This window comes from Tauraco erythrolophus, chromosome 1 (genome assembly GCF_009769465.1).
Source record: "Tauraco erythrolophus isolate bTauEry1 chromosome 1, bTauEry1.pri, whole genome shotgun sequence".
Lineage (NCBI taxonomy): Eukaryota > Metazoa > Chordata > Aves > Musophagiformes > Musophagidae > Tauraco > Tauraco erythrolophus.
The window spans coordinates 49262-70118 of NC_141465.1; the positions used below are offsets into that span (position 1 = coordinate 49262).

Genomic DNA, 20857 nt, shown 5'->3' on the forward strand with positions numbered 1-20857 from the left:
CAACGTGATGGTGAAGCATATGTAACAATCTGCATGGGCTCTGCTTCATTTAATGTATGCCCTTAATGACAGTGTTTAAAAATGTATACAATAAGGAATACGTGTCTAAATTATAAAGAACTGCCCTTCACTTGTTGCCCGTTAAGACCTGCCCTCATGCTGTTTCAGAACGGTTTCCCCTCTTGAGATAACGAGGTACGTGCGTTAGTTACCTGGTCTCGACGTCTCACCTGCTGAAGGGTAACAGCAATTGGTCATTTGGTACTTATAGAGACAGGTGTCATGAACAGGAGGGACCGTATATGCTGCAGCATATATTTTCCAGCTATCAGTTTGTGACAGGGAACTCTTGTTTTCTGTAATTAGCAGTCAAAGGCATTACACTGAGCTACTAAGCATTGTTTTGGAAGAATATGCCCATTTCACATCTGTGAGCCCAAAACGCACGTGTAATTCACTCTACGCGCTGCCTCTATTGCTGCGGACAAAACCAAACACCTCCACAGGCTGCATCTACTCCAGAGTTACTTATCTGCTGCACAGAAGCCAGCAATGGCACGTGCACAGGACAGAATAACAAGGGCCACACAGCTACACAGCTCTCTTCCACACTTGAGGCTTGGAACGGCTCTGACCTTCCAGCAGCAGGCTCCAGGAGGGAAGGAATAACCTGTTAATCGGGCTGCAGCCATCTCCAGGGATAGAGACGGAAAAGATGCTACCGAGTGCTGTTTAGTTCATTTCCTTGCCTTGAACAAGGACAATACGAAATTAGCCCCTAAAGGAAAAATTCTCATGCACCAATGAGCACATTCTGTGGAGGAGGAAATCACATTTTTAACGGATTGTTTCAGGTTTATCACATACTGCCATATGAGTGGATGAGGCACACCCTACAATCTTCAGCCTTCCGAACGACGAAAAAGCGTTTCTCTAGAAACGCACAAGCGCCAGAGAAATCCCCTCAAAGCTCCACGTCTGACTGCCCGCCGCTTGCCCAGGGAGAGCCATCTCACATGACACCAATGCCAAACGCAGCAGCGCGCAGCCACTGCCCGGCTTTCGCCAGAGCCGGCGAGCCCACGCCACCCTCTCTCTCCGCCGTCTCCCGGTGGCCTACCAGGCCTCCAGTGTGCCCCGAGGACGCGGGGCTATGTGCCACCCAGGGGAGCGAGCCCAGCTCGCCACCCTCCTGCCACAGCGGCGGGATTTCAGCTTGTCTGTCAGCGCGGCCGCTTGAATCCCGGCCTGCAGAGCCCTCCTGGCTTCCCGTGTCTCGCCAGCCCTTTCCGTGAGGGACAACCCCGGTGACTGAAACGGCTCTCGCTGCCGTTGAGACACTTTTTTACCTCAGGGGCGCCCGCAGCACTCCCGCCCGCGCAGCGCCCACCCCGGCAAACCGCCCGCTGCGCGGGCAGGGCGGGGGAAGGAGGAAGTGACGCGCAGCGGGGCTGGCGCGGCGATTGGCCGGAGGTGAGGAAGGGGGCGGAGTTCCCGGCGGGCTCTGCGCGTTTCCCGCCGCCGCATCGCCATGGCAGCGCGCTGAGACGCGCGGCGCGGCCTGGTGCGGTCATGGCGGAGCCCAGCGCGGCGGTGAGTGTCCCCGGGGGTCTCCGGGCCCTCCCCGCCACACAGCGCTGAAGCTCCGTTTCTGTGCCTCTCCCCAGGAGCAGCGCTGGCTGCAGACGGCTCGGGACTTCGTCCGCCGAGCGCTCCCTGCCCACGAGGGGCCTGGCGGGCCGGAGCCGCCGCGGCTGGACGCGGTGCTGCGGTGCCTGCGGAGCGCGGGCGGCGGGAACCTGCCGCTCGGCTACAGGTGACCGCGGGGCAGAGACGGGAGGAGGCGAGGAGGGGGACGAGGGGATGGAGCGGGAGAGGTTTTCCTTTGGGCCCGGTGCCCGCACTCATCCCTCGGGCACGTTCCGGCGGAGACGCCCCCCACGCTCCGTGCCACCGTGCAGGGCCCGGTTGCAGCCACGGGCCGGTGGAGCGGAGCTGGCGGCGTCCTCCCGGGAGCTCAGCACGGCGGCTGTAGCAGCAGTTCGTGTGAGCTGCCTGCCCCGGATGCCGGGTGTGGGAGGGATGTCGCTGAAAACGGGTAACCGCACGCGTTTTCTTGGCTTCCGTGCACCCCCGATCGCTCTTGTGGGATGATTAAGCACCGTATCTGCCAGTCTGCGGCAGGCGGAGTGTGTAACCAAAGTAGGGCATCTCGCTGAGAGAGAGCTGCTCTTGCTGCACGACGTTTGCACGGCGGCTTCCCCGCTGGATCCCGCTGCTATGCTCAGGAGGCTGTTCTGGGCAGGTCTCCGAGGCTGTTGGCCAGCTGACGTCTGCCTTCGGGTGTGCGCTCTCGGAAAGGGCGAACCTAGGATAGTGTGGTCCGTATTTCAGTTGATAAAAGGCTTTTGGGTGCTTACCAGCATGAAAAACACACAACTTGCTGAAAGAAATCCAGGTTGGAAGGTTTGGCTCATCTGGTTCTGTTTCTCTCTCGCTCCAGCTTGCGGTGGGAAAATGTCTATTAAAACTTCTGGTACCGCTGGTTTCCAGACAAAGGTCAGCTGGAATTGATTAGTTACTTGTGTTCTTTACTTTTATGCTAACAGTTTATAAATGTAGTGGTAGGTCTTTCACACCAGCTAAACAATTCTTATCTAAGCTGTATTTTTTCTATACACTATGATATTTATTTAATATTTATTTATATTACGGTATTTAACCTGAGTTTGGTTTATATTCAGGAAAATTCATAGAGAAGAGTTGAAGGTAGTTGGTACTTGTCTTGTATGCTGCCAGTGGTCTGTCTGTGAGCAGCAGACTACATCCACAGGTAACCATCAAGCTCTGAAGCACTAGAAGAGGGTTCAGTTAGTTCTCTGTGTGCGATAACTGGGATCCAGCATACTGCTGTCGTTTTGGTTTCTCCCAAAAAGCAGTCAGCACATGTGACGAAAACATGAGCAGCACTGTGTTCTCCTTGTAGATCGTAGATATCAGAATTATTCTTGATGCTGCTCTGTCTCTGAGGATGAAGCAGTTTGCTGATGTCATTTTCGGCTAATCTTCCTCCTCCTCCTCAGATTCCTGCCAAATGTACAACATAAGTACCTGCATAAATTTATCTCTTCTAATTTTTTTTTTTAATATAAATACCATTTATAGCTGATTCAAACCCATCACTTGTCTAGACTAGTTTTTGACTTTGAACCTTTGATACCTGACTAATAAAGTAAAACTCTTCAAATCTGTACTCTCTGAATTTGATTATATCCCACTACTGAGTGAGGGGGTGTTGTGAATAGAGCTCCAGTTTCACGACCTAAAATAGTCAGTTAACCTTACTGGAAACAAGTACCAAAACCACTAGCTGGAGACCAGTTTATATTTGCTCTTTCAGTGTTGATGTTAGCACGGACAGAGGACTCTTGTTAATTCTCTGGCATAGAGATCCAGGATGTAAACAACGATGATTAATGCTGCCGTGATCATGTAAACACTGAAAAGGCTTAGAATCTAGTGAGGGTGCTGCCTTGTTCTCCCATATTCACTACCGTGATCAGTCTAAGCGTGATAGATGCTAAACTGCCAGCAGCTTTGCATGTGGTTGATTTGGTATTACACCTCCTTCCCCCTCTCCCCAAAGCCAGGAAGGTGGCTTTTTTTTTTTTTCCCCAAGTCTTCTGCCTGCCTGCTCAGGTAAGCGTAGTAGCAAAGGATGTCTGTTTTCAGAGAGGATGCTCAAGCAGAACAGACATGTTGACTGCGCTGAGAGAGAACGTTAATAAATGCCAGTGAATGAGCTGGTTCTTGCCATGTGGTATCATCAGACCACACTAATAGCTACAGCTCTTCTGACTTAGCCGAGCTTTGTCCACTGCAATGATCACTGTAATACCCAAACTTTGCAGACTGACTTTTTGTTACATCCTTCTATATTCTCGCTTTTCTTTTTTTTTTCCAGTTTCATCTCCATCTCTGACCTACAGCATCAGCAGTGCGTTCCGTGCTGCAGCCACCTGACCTGGAGCACTAATGAATTCAAAGAATGGGCTCAGCAAGGAGAAGGTGCTTTACCCATGCAGAGCGCTTTGCCAAGGACTTACCTGATCTTGGTTGGCTACTTAACAGATGGAAGGCAAGAGAACAAAGAAAAGTTGGTAGATGGTTGCCTATACGTGAAAGACAATACTGGGATAATTCCATGTGAGGTATGTCCTCAGTCTGAAGGATTCTGTGCTTATTCCTGCTTCTGTGGCAGCGTCACAGACCACCAGGAGCTTCAAATTGTCTGCCAAAGTCTTTAGCGAGGGAAATAACACATCTATGTAACAGGCAGGAAAACAGCAAGCTCAGAACCTGGGGAGAGGACAGAACACATTCTCCTAGCAATGACAAACTTGACAAATATGGAAAAAAGAGACAGCCTAATGTACAGTTCTGTGAAATTCTCAACAGTACGAGGTGGCCTGGGAGACCTGGAGGTCATATTCCCCCCTCTATTTGTTAAATTCCAACTAGCGGAGCAGAAATAACTTTCTAGAGAGTTGTACTGGGTGTTCAGTGAGGCACTGATGACATGCTTTCAGGAAATAATAGCTTTCATGACAGTGGTGTTAAGTTAAAAGCTTTCTGAAGGTCATTGCAAGGGGAGGAGTCTAGATAAAAGGTAATCCCTGAGGGTTGTGCTATCCAAGGAGGTGAAGACTAGGAAAAGTTATATTGGTCTGAACTTCTAACTGAAAACACGAACAGAAAGCAGGTGAGAATTTTAGAAGAATAGTCTGAAAATAACTAAGCCTTGCAGTGAATTATCACCTTGCCGGGAGGGTGCGAGTATAACCCAGGAAATGCTAGCTGTAGAGCTCAGCACATCTGTTCCAGGTTTGCATCTGGAAGGACAAAAGAGTGGGCAGAAAACACTACTCTCATTTAGTAGTGAAGACCAGCAGTAGAAGAAATGTTTGTGATGTGCATGCAAGGGCAGATCAGTAATGAACATTGTAAGTAAGGCTGAGAAAACGTACTGTAACTTACCTCAAGCTTTATCTCATTATCTTTTGTCTTAGCTCTTGCATTTTGAACTTGAATGGCTGGAATCACTGTTCCTCTTCCCGAGCTGGTCATATATACCACAGACAGACCAGAGCGCCGCAGGGTATGTGGAGATCCTGGGGGATCCAGTGCCAGTAAATCTCCCAAAGGAAAGACCTTACAGCATTCCAGTCACCTACCCAGCATCAGCCGAGCCACTGCTTACGTCCAGGTAAGCACCCAGCATGCTCAGCTCCATCACAGCACTGTTCCTCTGCTTCGGTAGGTACCGTGAAGAGAGCACTTGGCTTAGGAAGAGCAAAATGGCGTTTCTGCATAACAAGTGGAAGCATAACAGTGAGTGGTGGAAGTAAAAGTTATATGATAAAGCTGCTTTTTATTAACTAGCTGTTTTCCAGGACTTTACTGGGAGTTTTTAATCTGCATTTTGACAAAACAAGATAAATTTTAATTATTTCTGGATGTATTTTGATACTACAGAAAGGACATGAGAACAAAGCGATGGTTCAACTTGCACTGAGGCTAAAAGGCGCTCTTTTGATTAGCACAACTTTTTTTTTTGAACCTACAGTGAACCAAAAGTATTATTGAAACTAAGTCTAGATTCTAATATGCAATTAATATACACCACCAGTCAAGTTCTTATCAGATTTCTGAGACAAAGGCACCAATTAAATGTCAGCTGACAAGAGTAACTGTTGTCTTTAGTGGGAATAATACAGTATGTGGAAATGTAGCCAATGGAATTGCAAATCTTATTCAAGTTGGTAATTTCAGGTTGCGCTAGATAATTTGTCATGGTTTAGTCCAGCTGGCAACTGAGCCCCACACGGCCACTCCCTCCCTCCTCCCTGCCTCAGGTGAGATGGAGAGGAGAAAATATAACAAAAGGTTCAAGGGCCGAGACAGGGACTGGGAGGGATCACTCACCAGTTATGGTTGCAGGCAAAACAGGCTCAACTTGGGAAAAAAAAAAATCAATTTAATTTGTTACCAGTCACATCAGAGAGGATAATGAGAAACAAACACAAATCTTAAAAAAACCTTTCCCCACCTCCTCCCTTCTTCCTGGGCTCAGCTTTGCTCCTGGTTTCTCTGCCTGCTGCCCCCAGGAGTGCAGGAGGACAGGGAATGGGGGTTGCAGTTAGTTCATCACATGTTGTTTCTGCTGCTTGCTCCTCCTCAGAGGAAGGACTCCTCACACTCTTCTCCTGCTCCAGCATGCGGTCCCTTCTCACAGGAGACAGTTCTTCATGAGCTTCTCCAAAGTGAGTCCTTCTCACAGGCTGCAGCTCTTCGTGAACTGCTCCGTGGGTCCCTCTCACGGGATGCAGTCCTTCACCCACAGACTGCTCCAGCATGGGCTTCCCATGGAGTCACGATCTTCAGGCACAGCCACCTGCTCTGGTGTGGGGTCCTCCACAGGCCGTGGGTGGGTCTCTGCTCCACCGTTAATCTTTGTGGGCTGCGGAGGGGCCACCTGCTGTCTCGCCACGGGCTGCAGGGGCATCTCAGCTCTGGCACATCTCCTCCCCCTCCTTCACTGACCTTGTTTCTCTGGCATCTCACTCCTCTTTCTGCTGCAGCCACGCCGGGCCCAGCAAGCCCTGGCAGACTCGGCAGGATGAGTTCCTCCCAGCAGGCTCCCTGGGAGCGGGGAGCTTCAAAGCGCTTCAAGCTGCTGCAAGCCGTGCCCCACCTGCGGCCAGGTGAGGGGCCGTGGCGTGGCATGAGGTCCTGCATGGAACAGGGTTTTTTTGTTCCTTCTTCAATATGTTTATCCCAGAGGCACTGACTGGCTCGGCCCTGGCCAAAGGTGGGTCCCGCTTGGAGCTGGGGAGACTTATGGCAGCTTCTTACAGGGGCCACCCCTGTAGCCCCTCCTCTGCTACCAAACCCCTGCCAAGCAAGCCCAATACATCATCTTTTATCTTCTTGAGTAAAGAATTCTTGATGTAAGTTAATAACAATAAAATGTCACTAGTCAGGCTGCTTTGGTTTCTTTTTAGTTTTCTTTTAATTGGGTTTATCTGCTTGTGAGAAACTTACTTTAAGCTAAAGTATTTGATTTAGCTCAACAGACCTTTCTACACAAGAAAACTATTTCAAGTTTAGACTCTCAGGCTTTGTACCTGACGAATTTTCCATGTTCCTTCTTTAAAAATGTTAGCAATAAAGTGCTGGTACTAGTGTGTGTGGATGTCCTGGTACTTCTTTTTTAAAAAGTCATAAAGTTAAATAATTGTTTAGATGTTTTAGAATCAAGAATTTGTTTGTTTAGAGTAAGTGGGATGGTTATATTCAAGTCCAGTAGGAGCTGAAATGAAAATGACAAATGAAATGACAAACATTTTTTTGTTTGAAATAAAGGGGTTTGAGTTGGTTTTGGTTTTTTTTGTTTTTCATTGTTTGAAATGAAAGTTCGAAATGACAAACAGAAATTACTAAAGAAATGTTGCCTCTCTCTCTCTCTCATCTGCTTTCAGTTTTGCTGCTTTTCCATCCTGTGCCAAGTTTGTTAGGCAGACTCCATTGTTGCTTTCAGGCCCCTCGTGTTTATAGGCTTAGAGCTTCCAGTGTCACATTCCATGGATCTACAAAGCCGAGTTCTGTTTCTTAATGAAGAATTGTTTATGACTTTATTTTCCCTTTTGACCTATAATTAACTTCTCATTTGTAGTAAAGCTTTTTTATAATCTGGCTTTTGTCATGGAACATGTGAATTCGTTTAACAAAACTCTGCTGTCTTCAAATATTAAGGTTGTTTTTTTTAAATGTTAAAGGGATTTAGTATGTAAAAGTTAAAGTAAGAATTTTGTAGCCAAATATTGTTTTGAAAACCTGAGAGATGGTCCATATTACCTTGTTGGACCCTTTATTTCCAGAAAGGGCATGCTGCATATTTATTTTGCTTTTGAGATGCTTTTGAGTTGTTCTTTCATCTCTGATTTCCTTTGCCTCCCCGATTGCCCTCAAGGATTCCATGTAAGAAGAGATCAAAGCTCACTGTGGCAGGTGAATTGGCCAGACTTGGGCCTCTCCTTTGTATTCGCCACAAGACGTTCTTCTTTCTGTTTCTGAAGTGCTTCACCTCAGCTCTTTGGGTCCCTGTGCTGGTGCAGGTAAGTCCTTGGAATTTTGCTCACAAATTCACCATGTGTATCTGTGTACGTACTAGTTGATTAATTCTTGAATCATGCCCTTGACTTCCTGGTTTGATTTATTCTTCCTTTTACTAGTGATTCTCTCCCCTTTTTGTATTCCACGCAGCCTATAACAATCCTTGTATGTAAGAAGTCTAGTTCTGTGCCCCACAGAAACACAGCTCTCCTCCCTCGTGCAGTTGTACTGTCCCTGCACGTCTTGCAGATACCACCCTTTTGCTAAGAGTTTGAGCTGGTCCTCTCAAAGGAAAAGTTTTTTTGGGGTGAGGTTATCAGAGTTGGTAAGAATTTTTTTCCAGTGCAGGAGATGCTGATGTTGCTTTTGGTTTCTCTGCTCTAGAAGCCCAACCAGCTGGCGTGGCATCATAGCCTCCGGTTGGGTCACAGGTACACAATAACGGGCCTGAGTATATCCAGCCTGAAGAAATCTGGACAAAGGATGTTCGTCACCAGTGTTTCTTCCTGCGTTCTGCCCTACCATGCAGAGCAAGTGAGGGAGCAGCCACTGGACAGTGTGTCACAAGGAGAATCCACTCAGTCTTCTTCCCTTGAGACTGCTGAGCAGCTCAGTGATTCCTTGGAGCTGGGAATTGAAGAGGAGAGGCAAGGATCAACCAAAGAGTCCAAGATCATCTCATATGTGGTAAGGGTTTGTATGGTTAGCCTTCACCCACTCGTGCGCTAGGGTTTCAGCTCCTGGCCTGCAAGGTCTCACTTTCATCGTTAATTTACTTCCTTATTGCGCAGACCTATGAGTCTCTTGAGTTCTGGGACTCTCTACACTCCTGTAACTTTGTTTGCTTTCTATTTAGGGAACTGTCACCAAAATACTCAATGTCCAAGCTGGTCTCTTTTTACTGGATAACAAAGTCTGCTTGTGCCTTGCTTACCAGCAGATGTTGAACTCTGCACGGGGGCTCCGCCCAGGAGCATGTGTGGAGGTAAGTTGTGAGACTTACAAGGCATAAAGCATTCGGTGGAAAAGACTCAGGCACCAGGGGTGGCTCGTGAGCGTGTGGGTCAACAGAAGACTGTGGGAACATTGGTATTATTTCAACAAGTATCTGGAACAAAATTGGGGATCTTGCTGTCTAGGCTTGGTCATGAGAATCGAAATGATATTTATCTGGGTCCTTCCTAAGCCATGCCAGGTCCTTCAGGCCCATTGGGTTTATAGACAATCCAGTAGAGCGACAAAGGATTTAGGGTGGGGTGATGGTTTTGAAGAACAGTGGCAGATTGGCCATCTCCTCTCTTAAGTTGTACGTCTGTGTATCTCAGCTCGTCGATGTCCACCTCCTGCAGAAGCCTTTGGTATCTTTCCCTTTCGTTGTACTTGGTGCTTGCCTGAGCAGCACTGTTGTGCTGAAGAGTTTTTCAAGGCTCAGCACTCCCTACCAGCCACCAGCCTCTTCAGGAAATCTCTACTTGCAGCTGCTCTTCCGCTACAATCTTGGTATGCCGCTCTACCTCTGGCTGGTGAGCCTCCTGGAGACATTTGAGGAGAGGTGAGAACAGTTCTTCTGAAGTCAGGATACGCGTAGATGTCCTTTGTAGGCTACCTGGGCGTCTTCTAGAACAAATGGTCACAAAATTGCTGTGCTTGGATACTAATAGCAGCAGCAATTGCTTCTGGTTTACCGACTTAAATAAGCCATTTGCCTAGATTTCACATCTGCAGCACTCCAGAGTGTGTGCTCACACGCTCCTGCCGAGGAAGTTTTGTCCTGAAATATGGAAGCGCTGTGGGGATGTGTGCCCGCCAGTGCGGTTTGCTTGGCAAGTCAAGGTGGGCACTGAGGCTGGAGCTGGAAACTGCTGCTACAGGCAGATCGCAGCTGATAGAAAGGCTCTTGTATCCTGGCTCCTCGCACTTCTGGATATTCTGAGTGTTGCCAGTAGTGTGACCATTCGTTTGAGAGCCTCCATCTTAGCAGATTTTCCCACACATGCTTATCTCTGGGTGTTCCGGATGGCTTCCTGCTCCGGCAGCTACACTCTGTTCACCTGAGAGCTGTGGGCCAGTTTCTGGGCTTACTTCTGGGTTCTGTTAGTGAAAATATGTGTTTGTTCTGAAATGGTTATGGTTGATCACTGTAACTGCTGCCTTGGGCTTTAAAAGCTAAAACATGTATATTTAACCTCAGGCAGTCAGGTAGCAGTTTACAGAGTGCTCAGTCTTCCTGTGCTTTACTGGCACTGTGGAATTTTTACCATGCTTTCCAATAAAACAGCTTCAGTTTTGCCACAGGAATGATGCTAGCTGTAAGGTTCAGTTTTCATTAGCTTTTTCACTTTGTTTAAATGTGACTGCTAAGTCCTGCTCCTGCTTGCAAGTTGTTCCAGTGAGTTAGTTCCTATCTCTTTCTATTTGCTTTCACTTTCTGTTAAGTCTTTTTTTGACTGGCAGTGTGATCACTTCCTGGCATTCAAAAGCAGTGAGCCAGACTTCTGAAAGGAATGCAACACAAGGAAAATATTGGAACAAGAGCAATCTGTGATTGTTTCTGTCTAGTGATTTTTGCATCCTTGAAGCCAAGTGTACCTAACATGAGGAATCACATCAAGCTTAGCCAAAATGCACGGAGGTTCATTTGTGTGACTTAGAGGAAGATTATTTTGGGTGGACTTCTTGGCTGCTTGAGTTTTGAGATTTTGCCAGTCTGCCCATTTCTGTGTATTTTCCTGTTCCTTGTCTGCTTGCCTGACATAAATCTGACCACCATTAAACCCTCCTGTTTTTTAATCATGTCATGTTCTTTTTGCACTCTCCTTAGTTCTTGTCCTACACGGCGCGTTCACTTGTAACAAGCAGAAAGAATCCCTGACTTACATGCAAAAAAGAGGTGAGGATTGCTAATGTTTCTAACTGCCCTAATTTTTTTCAGGTTTTCTTGTTTCTTTGGGCGCCGTCGACTATTGCTTAGGTCTACGCACCGAAACCATGGAGCTGCTGGGAAGTTCCTTGTCCCCCTTCTGCAAGCTGTGGTGCCAGATAGAGAGGAAGCAAGAGATATTTACAATGAAATCCTAGCAAAAATACACCAGTGTCCCCTGCAGAAAGTGAGTAAATGCTCTGTGAGCTGTTCCCTGTTTGTCTGATGGGAAGAAACTCGTGTGTTTTATTCTTTCTTTCTTTTTCCATAGTATTTGACCCTGAACCCCCCGTGCCAGGCGCCATCTCTGTCTGCAGTTTGCCGTGTGGCGGAACAGAAGAGCTGGGAAGGCTTCAGTCCATCACAGCTGCTTTCCCGCTTGGAAGCCCAGCACATGGGCACCCAGGAGCTGAATCGCAGGCTGGCCTGGTCCTACTGCACGCTCTCAGCAGGAAGTTTCCAGCCCCGACTGGTAAGCGCCTAGTTCCCTTTGTCTGTGCCTTGAGAGTTCCTGGTGCTCCCCATGCCTTCCAGCACCCCACATGATGCATGCCTGTTCCTCCTGTTGGAGAATGACACTGCTTTTCTCACCTGTGGTGTGTCGAACACAGGCTGAATTTGGGCTGCTGGTGTACACGCTTTGATTTATGGCCTTCAAGGTGGGAAGTGTTTGATGCTCTTTGCAGCTTCCTTTCTGTTGCAGATACTACTGGGTGTGCTTAGAGTCTCCTCCAGGAGCAGTTCCCTCCAGCTGCAGGATGGGAGCAGCACGCTTCCCTGCGTGATATCCCATAAGGATGGCAGCCCCTTTGCCAATACTGCTCTCATAGGTACGTCCCACTATGCTGAACCTGGAGGTGCTGGGCTTTTGCTGTTCTGCCATCCAACTTGTTGTGGTTTAACCCGGCCGACAAATAAACGCTACGCAGCCGCTCGCTCACCCTTGCCCACCCCTGGGGAATGGGGAAGAGAATTAAAGGGGAAAAAGGAAGGAGACCTGTGGGTTGAGATAAGAACAACCTAATAATATAAAATTACAAGCAACAATGATAAAATAATACTAATATATACAAACAAGTGATGCACAGTGTAATTGCTCACTACCTGGTGACCAATGCCTGTCCCATCCTGGTGAGCAATCCCGACACTGCAATCTTGAATGGGCGAGAAGCCTGAAATGAGAATATGAGAGAGAGAGAACTCCGAGAGTCCAAGAGAGAGCGCCCTCGGAAGCAAAAGAATCCCAAACTTCCCAGTCTACCCTCGTCTGTCTACTGGGCATGACGCTGCATGATAGGGAATACTCAATCAGCCAATTTAGCCCTCAATCCTAAATCTAAGTTCAAACCATAAGAGGAGTTGTGGGCCCTTTGTCCCAGCCGTGCCCCCCCTCAGCCTGTTGTGCTCCTGCACACTGGCAAGAATACAAAGCTGAAAGGTCCTTGGTGTCTCAGCACCAACTATAAACATCAGTGTGCTGTCAACATTCTTCTCATAGCGAATCCCATACTAAATCCAAAACACAGAGCTCTCCTAGCTGCTAAAAAGAAAAGCTAATTCTGTCCCAGTCAAAACCACACACAACTTCAAAACAATGAAGACAAGACTTGGTAGGGAGATGCTGAACTGTCACTGCCAGGTCTCGTGACTTTAAAATGAGGAAACTGAGCTTACTGTTTTCATTTTCTCTTCTTATTAGCTCAGTTCCTTTCTCTGATGTGTTTGCAGGATCGCTCTTGCAGGTGGAAAACTTCCAGCTTGTAGTGGAGAGATTCCTTCAGACTGATTTTCCCTCCTGGCAGCAGCTGGAAAATCTGGAGCATGTAAGGGAGAAAAAAAACAGGTGAGTCCCTTTATTCAATGCTTAAGTAAAATCATCACTCTCCAGTTCCACAACTATTTTGGACTATGGTAAAGCTACTTGTCAGCATAGTATTCCAGTGCCAAAGCAACTGTCCTTTGGTATTTGCAGGACAGGAGATCTTTATTAGCAATAGACCCACCATCTCCGTCTTGTTCAGAATACAACCAGCATGGTAGCTACTTCACCCTTTCCTTCTGCTCCTGCTGAATACCTGCAGGGCACTCACCAGAAGTTCTTTTCCCAGATAACTGTTTGTTTCAGACAGCCACCTGGCAGGAGCAAGGAGTTTCACTGCTACCATTTATCATTTCAGCATCTATGTGCAGTTCTACTTTGAGGATGTTCAAGTTCTCCATGCTGCTGAAGGCTTTAGGAGTGGAAACAGCTCCTCTTCGAGGAAGAAGGATGATGGCAGCTTAACATCTGAGCTGGAAACCCCAGAGGCCAAAATGCTGAAGTTGGAGGATCCCAAGCCAGACACTCACCGAGATGAGAGCTGTCAGAAGGGCCAGAGCAGTGCTACAGGAACGGGCTGTGTATCTCGCCTGTTCTTGGTTACCCAGAAAGAGGGACTTATGTTACGCAATTACCAACTACCCAGGGAAGAAGATGGAGAAGGACAGGAGCTGCAGCGCAGTTTCCAAGCCACAGTGCTGTGGCTGGGCAAACCTCAGCTCTGGAGCCACCCCAGAGAAACTGGGAGTCTACCAGAGCTGGAGGAGACGAGCTGTGATGGAGAAGAAGTCATGACTCAGCAAGAAGTGAGGCTGAAGGCAGCTTTAGGGGGTGGTTTGATAAGTCTGGGAGCTGGCTCCTCAGGGAACTTGTGTGATCTAGATTCCTGATCAATGGGAGAGTGATTTTTGCCTTGCTTGTCTTTGATGGTGCTAACCTTACTTCTTGAGCAAGACATCCTCTGCTGGGTTTGCTCTCTTCTTGCTGTATGTTTAATTTCCTACCTTTTTCCTAACACTTCTCATCACCTTTTCTCTCTCTCCTTCCCTCCCCTCCCCTGCCAGGCATTGCTGCTCTTTATGGGGAAGTCTCTCCGATGGTTTCCATTTCTGCACCCAGATGGGCTGTATCGCTTCATTGTGCCCCACTGCTCGGTAAGAGAGAGGTTGGCTTGCTGTTTCCTGTTGGAGACTTTTTACTGAACTGCATGTGGGAGTTGAGGAGTCAGAGGGTGACTAAGCTTTTTTCGAGGCTTGGAATTCCCATCCATCTTGCCAAGGAACTGCTTCTGTTCTGTGTTTGGTTAAAATTCTCGGAGCTCTGAGTTTAGCGGATTTTTTTTCTTTTTTTTTTTTTTCTTTAAAGCATCATTCTTCAGGGGCATTTCTTTCCTGTATAGCTTTCATCTCCTTCCTTTAATAATCTTTTTTCTTGCCTTTTCCCTCTTTTCTCAGGACTTGGAAGTGTTTGATAAGCTCTGTTTTCCACCTGTGCCAGTAAAGTTCCTGAGCAGGTCATCCTGCCCCCTGTGCCTGCCAGTCCAAGACACCTGGCACTTACAGCACGAGACGTGGATCTCCTGTCTGACTGAGCGCCAGGTATGCGGTGCCTTATTGCTCTGGGATTTCACGAGCAGCTTGTAGATCTCTCCAGAACCAGCTCAGAAAACTATCTAGACAGAATGTCTTGTTCCTGAGACCACTCTGCTCTAAGCTCCATCAGAGGCTGCTGCTGGGCCTCAGAATTCATCTGGGGAGGAAGCATTGGTTGCTTGACGTAGCTCTAATGGTGCAGAGCTTGTCTTTGCTGCTCTGGCCGGGACGGCTACAAACTGCAATCCTTCTCAGTCTGTGTCTCCCCCGCTTCTAGCTGGCAGCCAGGTCGGTGCTGACAGGCGTGGACCAGAGAATTTCCTCCATTCCAGAAATACTCAGCAACAGGTATGTTGGTCTGCTCCAGATTAGGTGTGACTGTATCTTAGGAAATGGGTTTGTATTCGTCTTTCTTGGAGACTGTACTTTGTCAAACAGCTGATAATATGAATTATCCACCCCAGGAGTACGGTTTGGAAATCTTCCTCTGTGCAGGTAGTGCAGACTGACTCTGTCCTGTTTATCAAAGCTAAAGTGATTGCAGGTGACAAGGCTGCAAAATGGTGTCCAGAAAAAGTTTGATCTACTACTGGTGTGGACTAGGTCCCAAAGGTCTCTACTCAATTTGTGTCAGAAGTGGAAACAGGTGCAGCAGGGAAAAGGAGGCTGAATGTGTGAGATTTTGGTTGTTTTTTGATTGGTTTAGCGTAACTTGCTCAAAAAAATACTGTGGTTAGAGGCTTTTCTGTCCGAAGCATGTTTAATCTGGAGTGATAAGCATGCACGCTAAAATCTTCACCAGTGCCTTGTGGTAAACTGAGTTTTTCTTTGCTTGGCTTCTTCCTCTAAGAAAAACAATCAGGAGTTAAGCAGGTAGGAAGGCTGTAATGCCCATCTCTTTTTTTTTTTTTTTTTTTTTCCTCCTTCACTGATGAGCCTGAAGAAGCAGAAAGGGGCCTCTTGTCCCTTGGTGGGTAGGCTGCAGCAAGCTGCCCTCAATCCAGTAGCTCAGGTGCTCAAGGGCAGGTTCCCCTGAACCCACCAGGCTCAGGCAATAGCACTTCGCCCTGTCCTTAGTGGCAACCTTGAAGTTAGGCCTTCTGCTGCTCCCTTTGTCTTCAGGCAGGACGGAAATCCTGCTCTGCTCTCAGTTTCACAGGTTCCCTTGTTACGTTCTCTGGTGAGATAGTGGAGAGGACCTTGTGTGCCTCTCCCAAGAACGAGAAGCCGTCTGTGACTCTCGGCCCTCGGAAGCAAAAAGGTAAGATTGTGACAGCCTGTCAGGTAACAGCAGATTGACTCTTGCTTCTTTCTGTCTCGGAGAGCCCGTGCGCCTGGCTAACTGTGCTCCTCTGGCCGAGAACAGTGGAAGCGTGCCAGGATGTTACAGCCCATTGCACATCAGAGGGCTGGGCAGCTGTACGCTGCGTGTATGCTGGGGATAGGAATGGGAATGCCCTACCTGGAAAACAGGTGAGGTGGAGCAGCAATAGCCTCGCTGTGATGGGAGGGAAAACACCTCTGGCAGGTCCAGCTGAGCGACAGACCGCGCTACCTGTGTGCCTGAGCTCATGGTGTGCGTGGCTCCGTGCCTCCTCAGGCAGCCTGCTCGCCAGGGATCACAGCGTGAAGCTCAGCGTCTCAGTTGCTCCAGGCTCCCCCGGTGTGGTGGACGTTTACATTGCTGCTGCCTCTCTGCAGCACCTCTGGGGTTTGCTGCCTGGAGCCAAGATCCTCTTGCAGAACTTGGAACGCAAAATCTCCAGGTACGCTCCTGTCTTTAGAGCCCTGATCTAGGCCACAGCTCTGACCTTTCTTATTGTCTTTGAAACCATCTTTAATCTCTCCTCTCATGTGGACGTTCCTCAACCCTTGTCCATACCTTCGTGTCTCCCAGTCCCTTGCTACAAATGATTTTCCTACCATGTTACAGATGAAGACTAGCACATGCCAAGAAACCTGACCGGTTTGGTTTCTATAAACTCTTTCTGACACTTACTCTTTCATGTTGCAGATTCCATAATGTTTATTGCACATACATTGCCTCCAGCTGTGTGAGCATCCTATCTCTGCCAGCCTCTCACCTACCATTCCCTTCAAGGTGAGTCCAGGGTCTCTTTCCACCTTACAGTGTCCCAAGAAGGGTTTCTATGTTCCAAGCTTCTCACTTTCCTATTTCTTCTAGCCCCGCAGGAGAAGCCTCATCCCCCTCACTAGTGTTTCTATCCAACTTGCAATCTCACGTGCAACAGCTGCCCCGGGCACGGATTTTATGCCACTTGTCCTGTGTACTGACTCTGTCCCTGCAATGGGTTTGCTCACTTTGCAGCAGCATCTTCAAAGAGGTATTCAAGCTCCCACAGAGATAATTTGTGAGGATCCTTGCAGATTTTCTACTCTGACACATCCTCTGCTACCATATAGAGGAAATAAGAGTTCCTATCCCAATTCCAAACCTCTTTTTCCAGTGTCTGAAAAGGACTTGCTTATTAGAAAGTCACCAAAGTGACAACTGATTGAAAGTATGCACCTGCTATTGGGCAGGCTGGGAGTGAAGTGAGGGCATTCAGAAGGAGAATCCTACTCCATTAATGCTTCGCTTTTCCAATGTTCACTGCTGTTGGGGTTCAGCACCTTGCAGCAGGTGATTCTTCTCCCCATACAAAGTGTCTTCCCAAGACACTCACTGGAAATGCAGTGAAGTTCTTTAATCCTTTGCATACTTAATTAGGGGAGGGTTAAAAGAAGCAGCGGCCTTTCCCCTTCCCTCTCTTACACCCACCTGTCCATAGCTGTAGCTTTACTCTTCCCTCAGGGGAGGTGCACTCAACGCAGTCCACCGTGTCCATCACACATAGGAGTGAGCCAAGCCAGTGCACGGTAAGCGCTGTAGGGACCAGGTACGGGGAGAAGTGGGTAGGAGGGAACAAATTACACCCCAGAGAGGAGGGGGAAATCAAGGATGGGATGTGGATGGAGTAGCAAAGATAGAAGTTCGAGTTGTGATGTCTTCCTAGATGTGAACAAACCTCCCTCTCTCTTTATGTCTGGGACGTGCCCGTGTGCAGGAGCTGGGCGTTGTCCTGACCTCCCTCCGCATCCTTTGTCTGCCCGCTCTCTCCATAGGGTGCTGGTGGAGGATGGAACGGGTGAAGCTTTAGTGCTGTGCAGGAACCAGCACGTGGCAGCAATGCTGGGCCTGAGGCTCCTGGATTGGGAAGCTCTGCAGAACTGTGTGCAGAGCAGGGGCAGAGTGTCCATTCAGCACGGGGAAGCTACTGGCACAGGGGTAAGTGGGTTATTCTGGTAGCAATCGCAGCATGCTGGGCTTGAGCCTCAGCTGGACTGGATTTCCCTTTGCTGTGGGTGTTCTGGTAGCTCCTTGCTTCCTTCTGCACGTTCACTGGCAACACACCCTTTCCTTCCTCAGTGTGTAGAGGAACCCGAAGATTTCGTTGCTTGCTACCTAAGGAGCCTGTGCAGGAGCCCTCTCATCTGTCGCCCTATCCTGCTGGATTTCAGCCTAGACAGGAAGCCCTCCAAGATCCTGCAGCCTGGTAAGCAAGCATTGCTGGCTTTTGTAATAGTTAGCGTGGGAGGGAAGGGAGGAACCACCTCCCCAGGCTGGGGAAGGAGAGCTGCCTTCCCGGCCCATAGAGCAAGATCTTTTCCATGGAATTGTCAATTCTGTACTGTAGAGCTAAGAGATGTGTCTTAGCAGAACCATGATTACAAAAATGCAGAAATAACATTATAAAAGTCGCTATATACAACAATGTTATACGTTAATTTTTCTACTTCACACAGAAGCATAAAGGTAGTATTGAATTGTCCTTGTAGCTGTGGTGAACAACATGGAGCTTCTCTGTTCAAATTCTAGATACGGTTCCAGGAAAATATATCAGCTAAACAACCGGGATAGTAATTGTTCTGAGGTGTCACTGAGGGAGGAGGTGGGGGTTGTATATATGGGTGGTGGTGGTGGGACAGAACGTTTAATTAGCATGCCCCAATATTAAGGTACAGGTTTCTTTCTGTGGGGTGCCTCTCCCACATAAAACTTTCTCTGTTTTAGAGCAAGGTTCTCTAGCCCTTGGATGGGATGGGAATCTGGCCAGCCAGAGCTACTGTACAGACCTCTCAAATCAAGGGGGGGTTGACTTTAGACAGGGCAGCAGGTAGAGTTAAGATGAGGCCTGAAAATCCTCACCACAGCCACAGAGTTTAAAGCATTGAAAAGTCTTGAATTGATGGGTGCTGATGTCTGAGCTCACGCCGCCACAACTGTGCAGTTGCTGTGTTAAGGGGACGTTCTTCTTAGCTGCTGAGTATGAGTGCAGGTGCTGCAGGGGTTGATTTGCTGAGCTCACCAGGGGATGCTCTGCTGTGGAGATGTTGTCCTGTAACGCTGTCTGTAAGGCCAGGCTGCTGGCAGGGAGAAAAGATACAAAGCCCAGTGCATCAGCTCTGTGAGCAGCACAGTTCACAGCGTTTCACAGTGTAAAATGTCTGTTTCCTCCGCGCTGGCGGGATGCTGGCCAAATGTATTCATCTGCTTACATCCTGGGTTCATTAACCATGCTGTCCTTTGAGGTTTAGCAGATGTCAAGCAGCTGCTGCAAGACCTTCCCTCCCCCTGCAACTGCTCCAGCTGTGTGCCAGAACAGAGCAGGAGCCCTGTACTGAGTTGTTACAGGTTCTGTCTTTCCCCTTCAGTGCCGCTGCAGCTGAGAAATTTTCATTGTGGTGAAGTGGAGTTTGTGTCGCAAGTGGGACCTCGGCCGAGCCTGCTGTGCCTGAACGTGGAGGAAGTGGAACAAGACACCTTAAGCTACCTGAACAGCGAGAGGATTAGGAGGACAACTAGTCACTGCCAAGTGGGAGCCACTGCTTAACACCTCTCCTAGTGGGAGAGGAATTATAGGAACACCTACTGGGACTGGGAGCTTTTTTTAGTCTCCTTTCCAGTGGGAGCACAGGCCTGTGAGCACAGGGTGAAGGGTGCAATCAAGAAGCTGCTGCGACTTGTGGAATTCCTGAATGGTCATTCTGGACCGTTGCCACCAGCGATACTGGGCAATGTTTTGGAAGAGAGCTGTTCAATGCTTTGGTCTTAGAGCACACAATGTGTGTATTTTATGTGGTAGTATCTACTAAATAAAGCTACTAAAATACAGTTTAAATAACACTGTATCTACTTTAGTATTAGGGTTTAATTTATTTATTTATTTATTATTTATTTACTAAAATACAGTATTAAATAATACTGTATCTACTTTAGTATGGGGAATGAGGCAAAACGTAGATCCTTGTTTATGAGCCAGAGCCAGGAATTTCACACTGTCTTCGTGTGAAACTGTACAATTGCCACAAGGGATAGTATTCTTAACCCAATTAAAAGCATAATTTTAATAATTTCAAAGCATTTAGAATCATAGAATGGTTTGGGTTGGAAGGGACTTCAAAGATCATCCAGTTCCAACCCCCCTGCCATGGGCAGGGACACCCTCCACTACACCAGGTTGCTCAAAGCCTCATCCAACCTGGCCTGGAACACTGCCAGGGATGGGGCAGCCACTGCTCCTCTGGGCAACCTGTGCCAGTGCCTCGCCACTCTCAATGTAAAAAATTTCTTCTTATATCTAACCTAAATCTCCCCTCTTTCAGTTTAAAGCCATTGCCCCGTGTCCTGTCACTACACACCCTTGTCCAAAGCCCCTCTCCAGCTTTCCTGTAGCCCCTTTAGGCACTGGAAGGTGCTGGAAGGTCTCCCTGGATCCTTCTCTTCTCCAGGCTGAACAGCCCCAACCCTCTCAGCCTGTCTCCATAGCAGAGGTGCTCCAGCCCTCTGATCATCTTCATGGCCTCCTCTGAGCATTTTTTTTCTCCAAGAGAGAAGGAAGTGAATATGTTACTGTTTAGTACACACTAAATCGTGGTACTAAAGCACAGGCCCATATGGGCATTGTTTTGCAGCTCAAACAGTGTCCTGGACAGCATGTGGGGCTGGTAACAAGAGGCAGGCAGTGAGCTGTGATACAGACTCACAACATGCTACAGGCTCGACCCCTGTTCCTGGTTAGGAAGGGGATGACTGCAGTGGCACCTGCCAGTCTCCATGGTGGCATGGCAGACTGACCAATACATCACCATTTGAAGAGATTCCCTTCCACTTGCAGTGATGACCGAGTGTACTGCACTTGCTTTGGGCAAAATAACATCCAGCTCCTTCGTCATGTGCTGGAGGCGAGTAAATTCCACATAAAATTTCCTCCCCGCCTTACTCAGCGCGTAGTGCTGACAGCTGTTTGAACAGCTACTCCGTTCGTTTGTTCAGCGTCCCCCCTGCCC

At 48.1% G+C, this 20857-nt stretch overlaps 1 protein-coding gene across 2 annotated transcripts; it reads left to right on the top strand.

Moving 5' to 3' along the window:
* Positions 1-1572: 1572 nt before the first annotated feature.
* On the top strand, positions 1573-20749 carry CTC1 (CST telomere replication complex component 1). Of its 2 annotated transcripts, XM_086616472.1 has the most exons (24): positions 1573-1593; positions 1668-1816; positions 3965-4211; positions 5070-5266; positions 8033-8177; positions 8560-8862; positions 9032-9160; positions 9501-9727; positions 11108-11282; positions 11367-11567; positions 11799-11925; positions 12824-12938; positions 13273-13720; positions 13979-14068; positions 14369-14512; positions 14784-14854; positions 15658-15767; positions 16107-16272; positions 16521-16607; positions 16692-16851; positions 17322-17386; positions 17633-17795; positions 17937-18063; positions 19223-19663. In XM_086616472.1, exons 1-24 carry the CDS (start codon positions 1573-1575, stop codon positions 19399-19401), a joined length of 3846 nt encoding a protein of 1281 aa, XP_086472598.1. In that variant the 3' UTR covers positions 19402-19663. The 2 variants fall into 2 exon arrangements, 1 of the variants encoding a protein (XP_086472598.1); XR_015222327.1 differs by lacking the exons at positions 1573-1593; positions 1668-1816; positions 13979-14068 and adding an exon at positions 20483-20749 and having other exon boundaries at positions 4032-4211; positions 19223-19633.
* The last annotated feature ends 108 nt before the right edge of the window (positions 20750-20857 follow it).

Coding starts and splice junctions, on each gene's coding strand:
- CTC1 (XM_086616472.1), top strand. CDS start 1,573: ATGGCGGAGCCCAGCGCGGCG. Junction 14,069..14,368: donor TCATTGTGCCCCACTGCTCG/GTAAGAGAGAGG, acceptor CTCTTTTCTCAG/GACTTGGAAGTGTTTGATAA. Junction 16,852..17,321: donor GCAGCAGCATCTTCAAAGAG/GTATTCAAGCTC, acceptor CTCTTCCCTCAG/GGGAGGTGCACTCAACGCAG.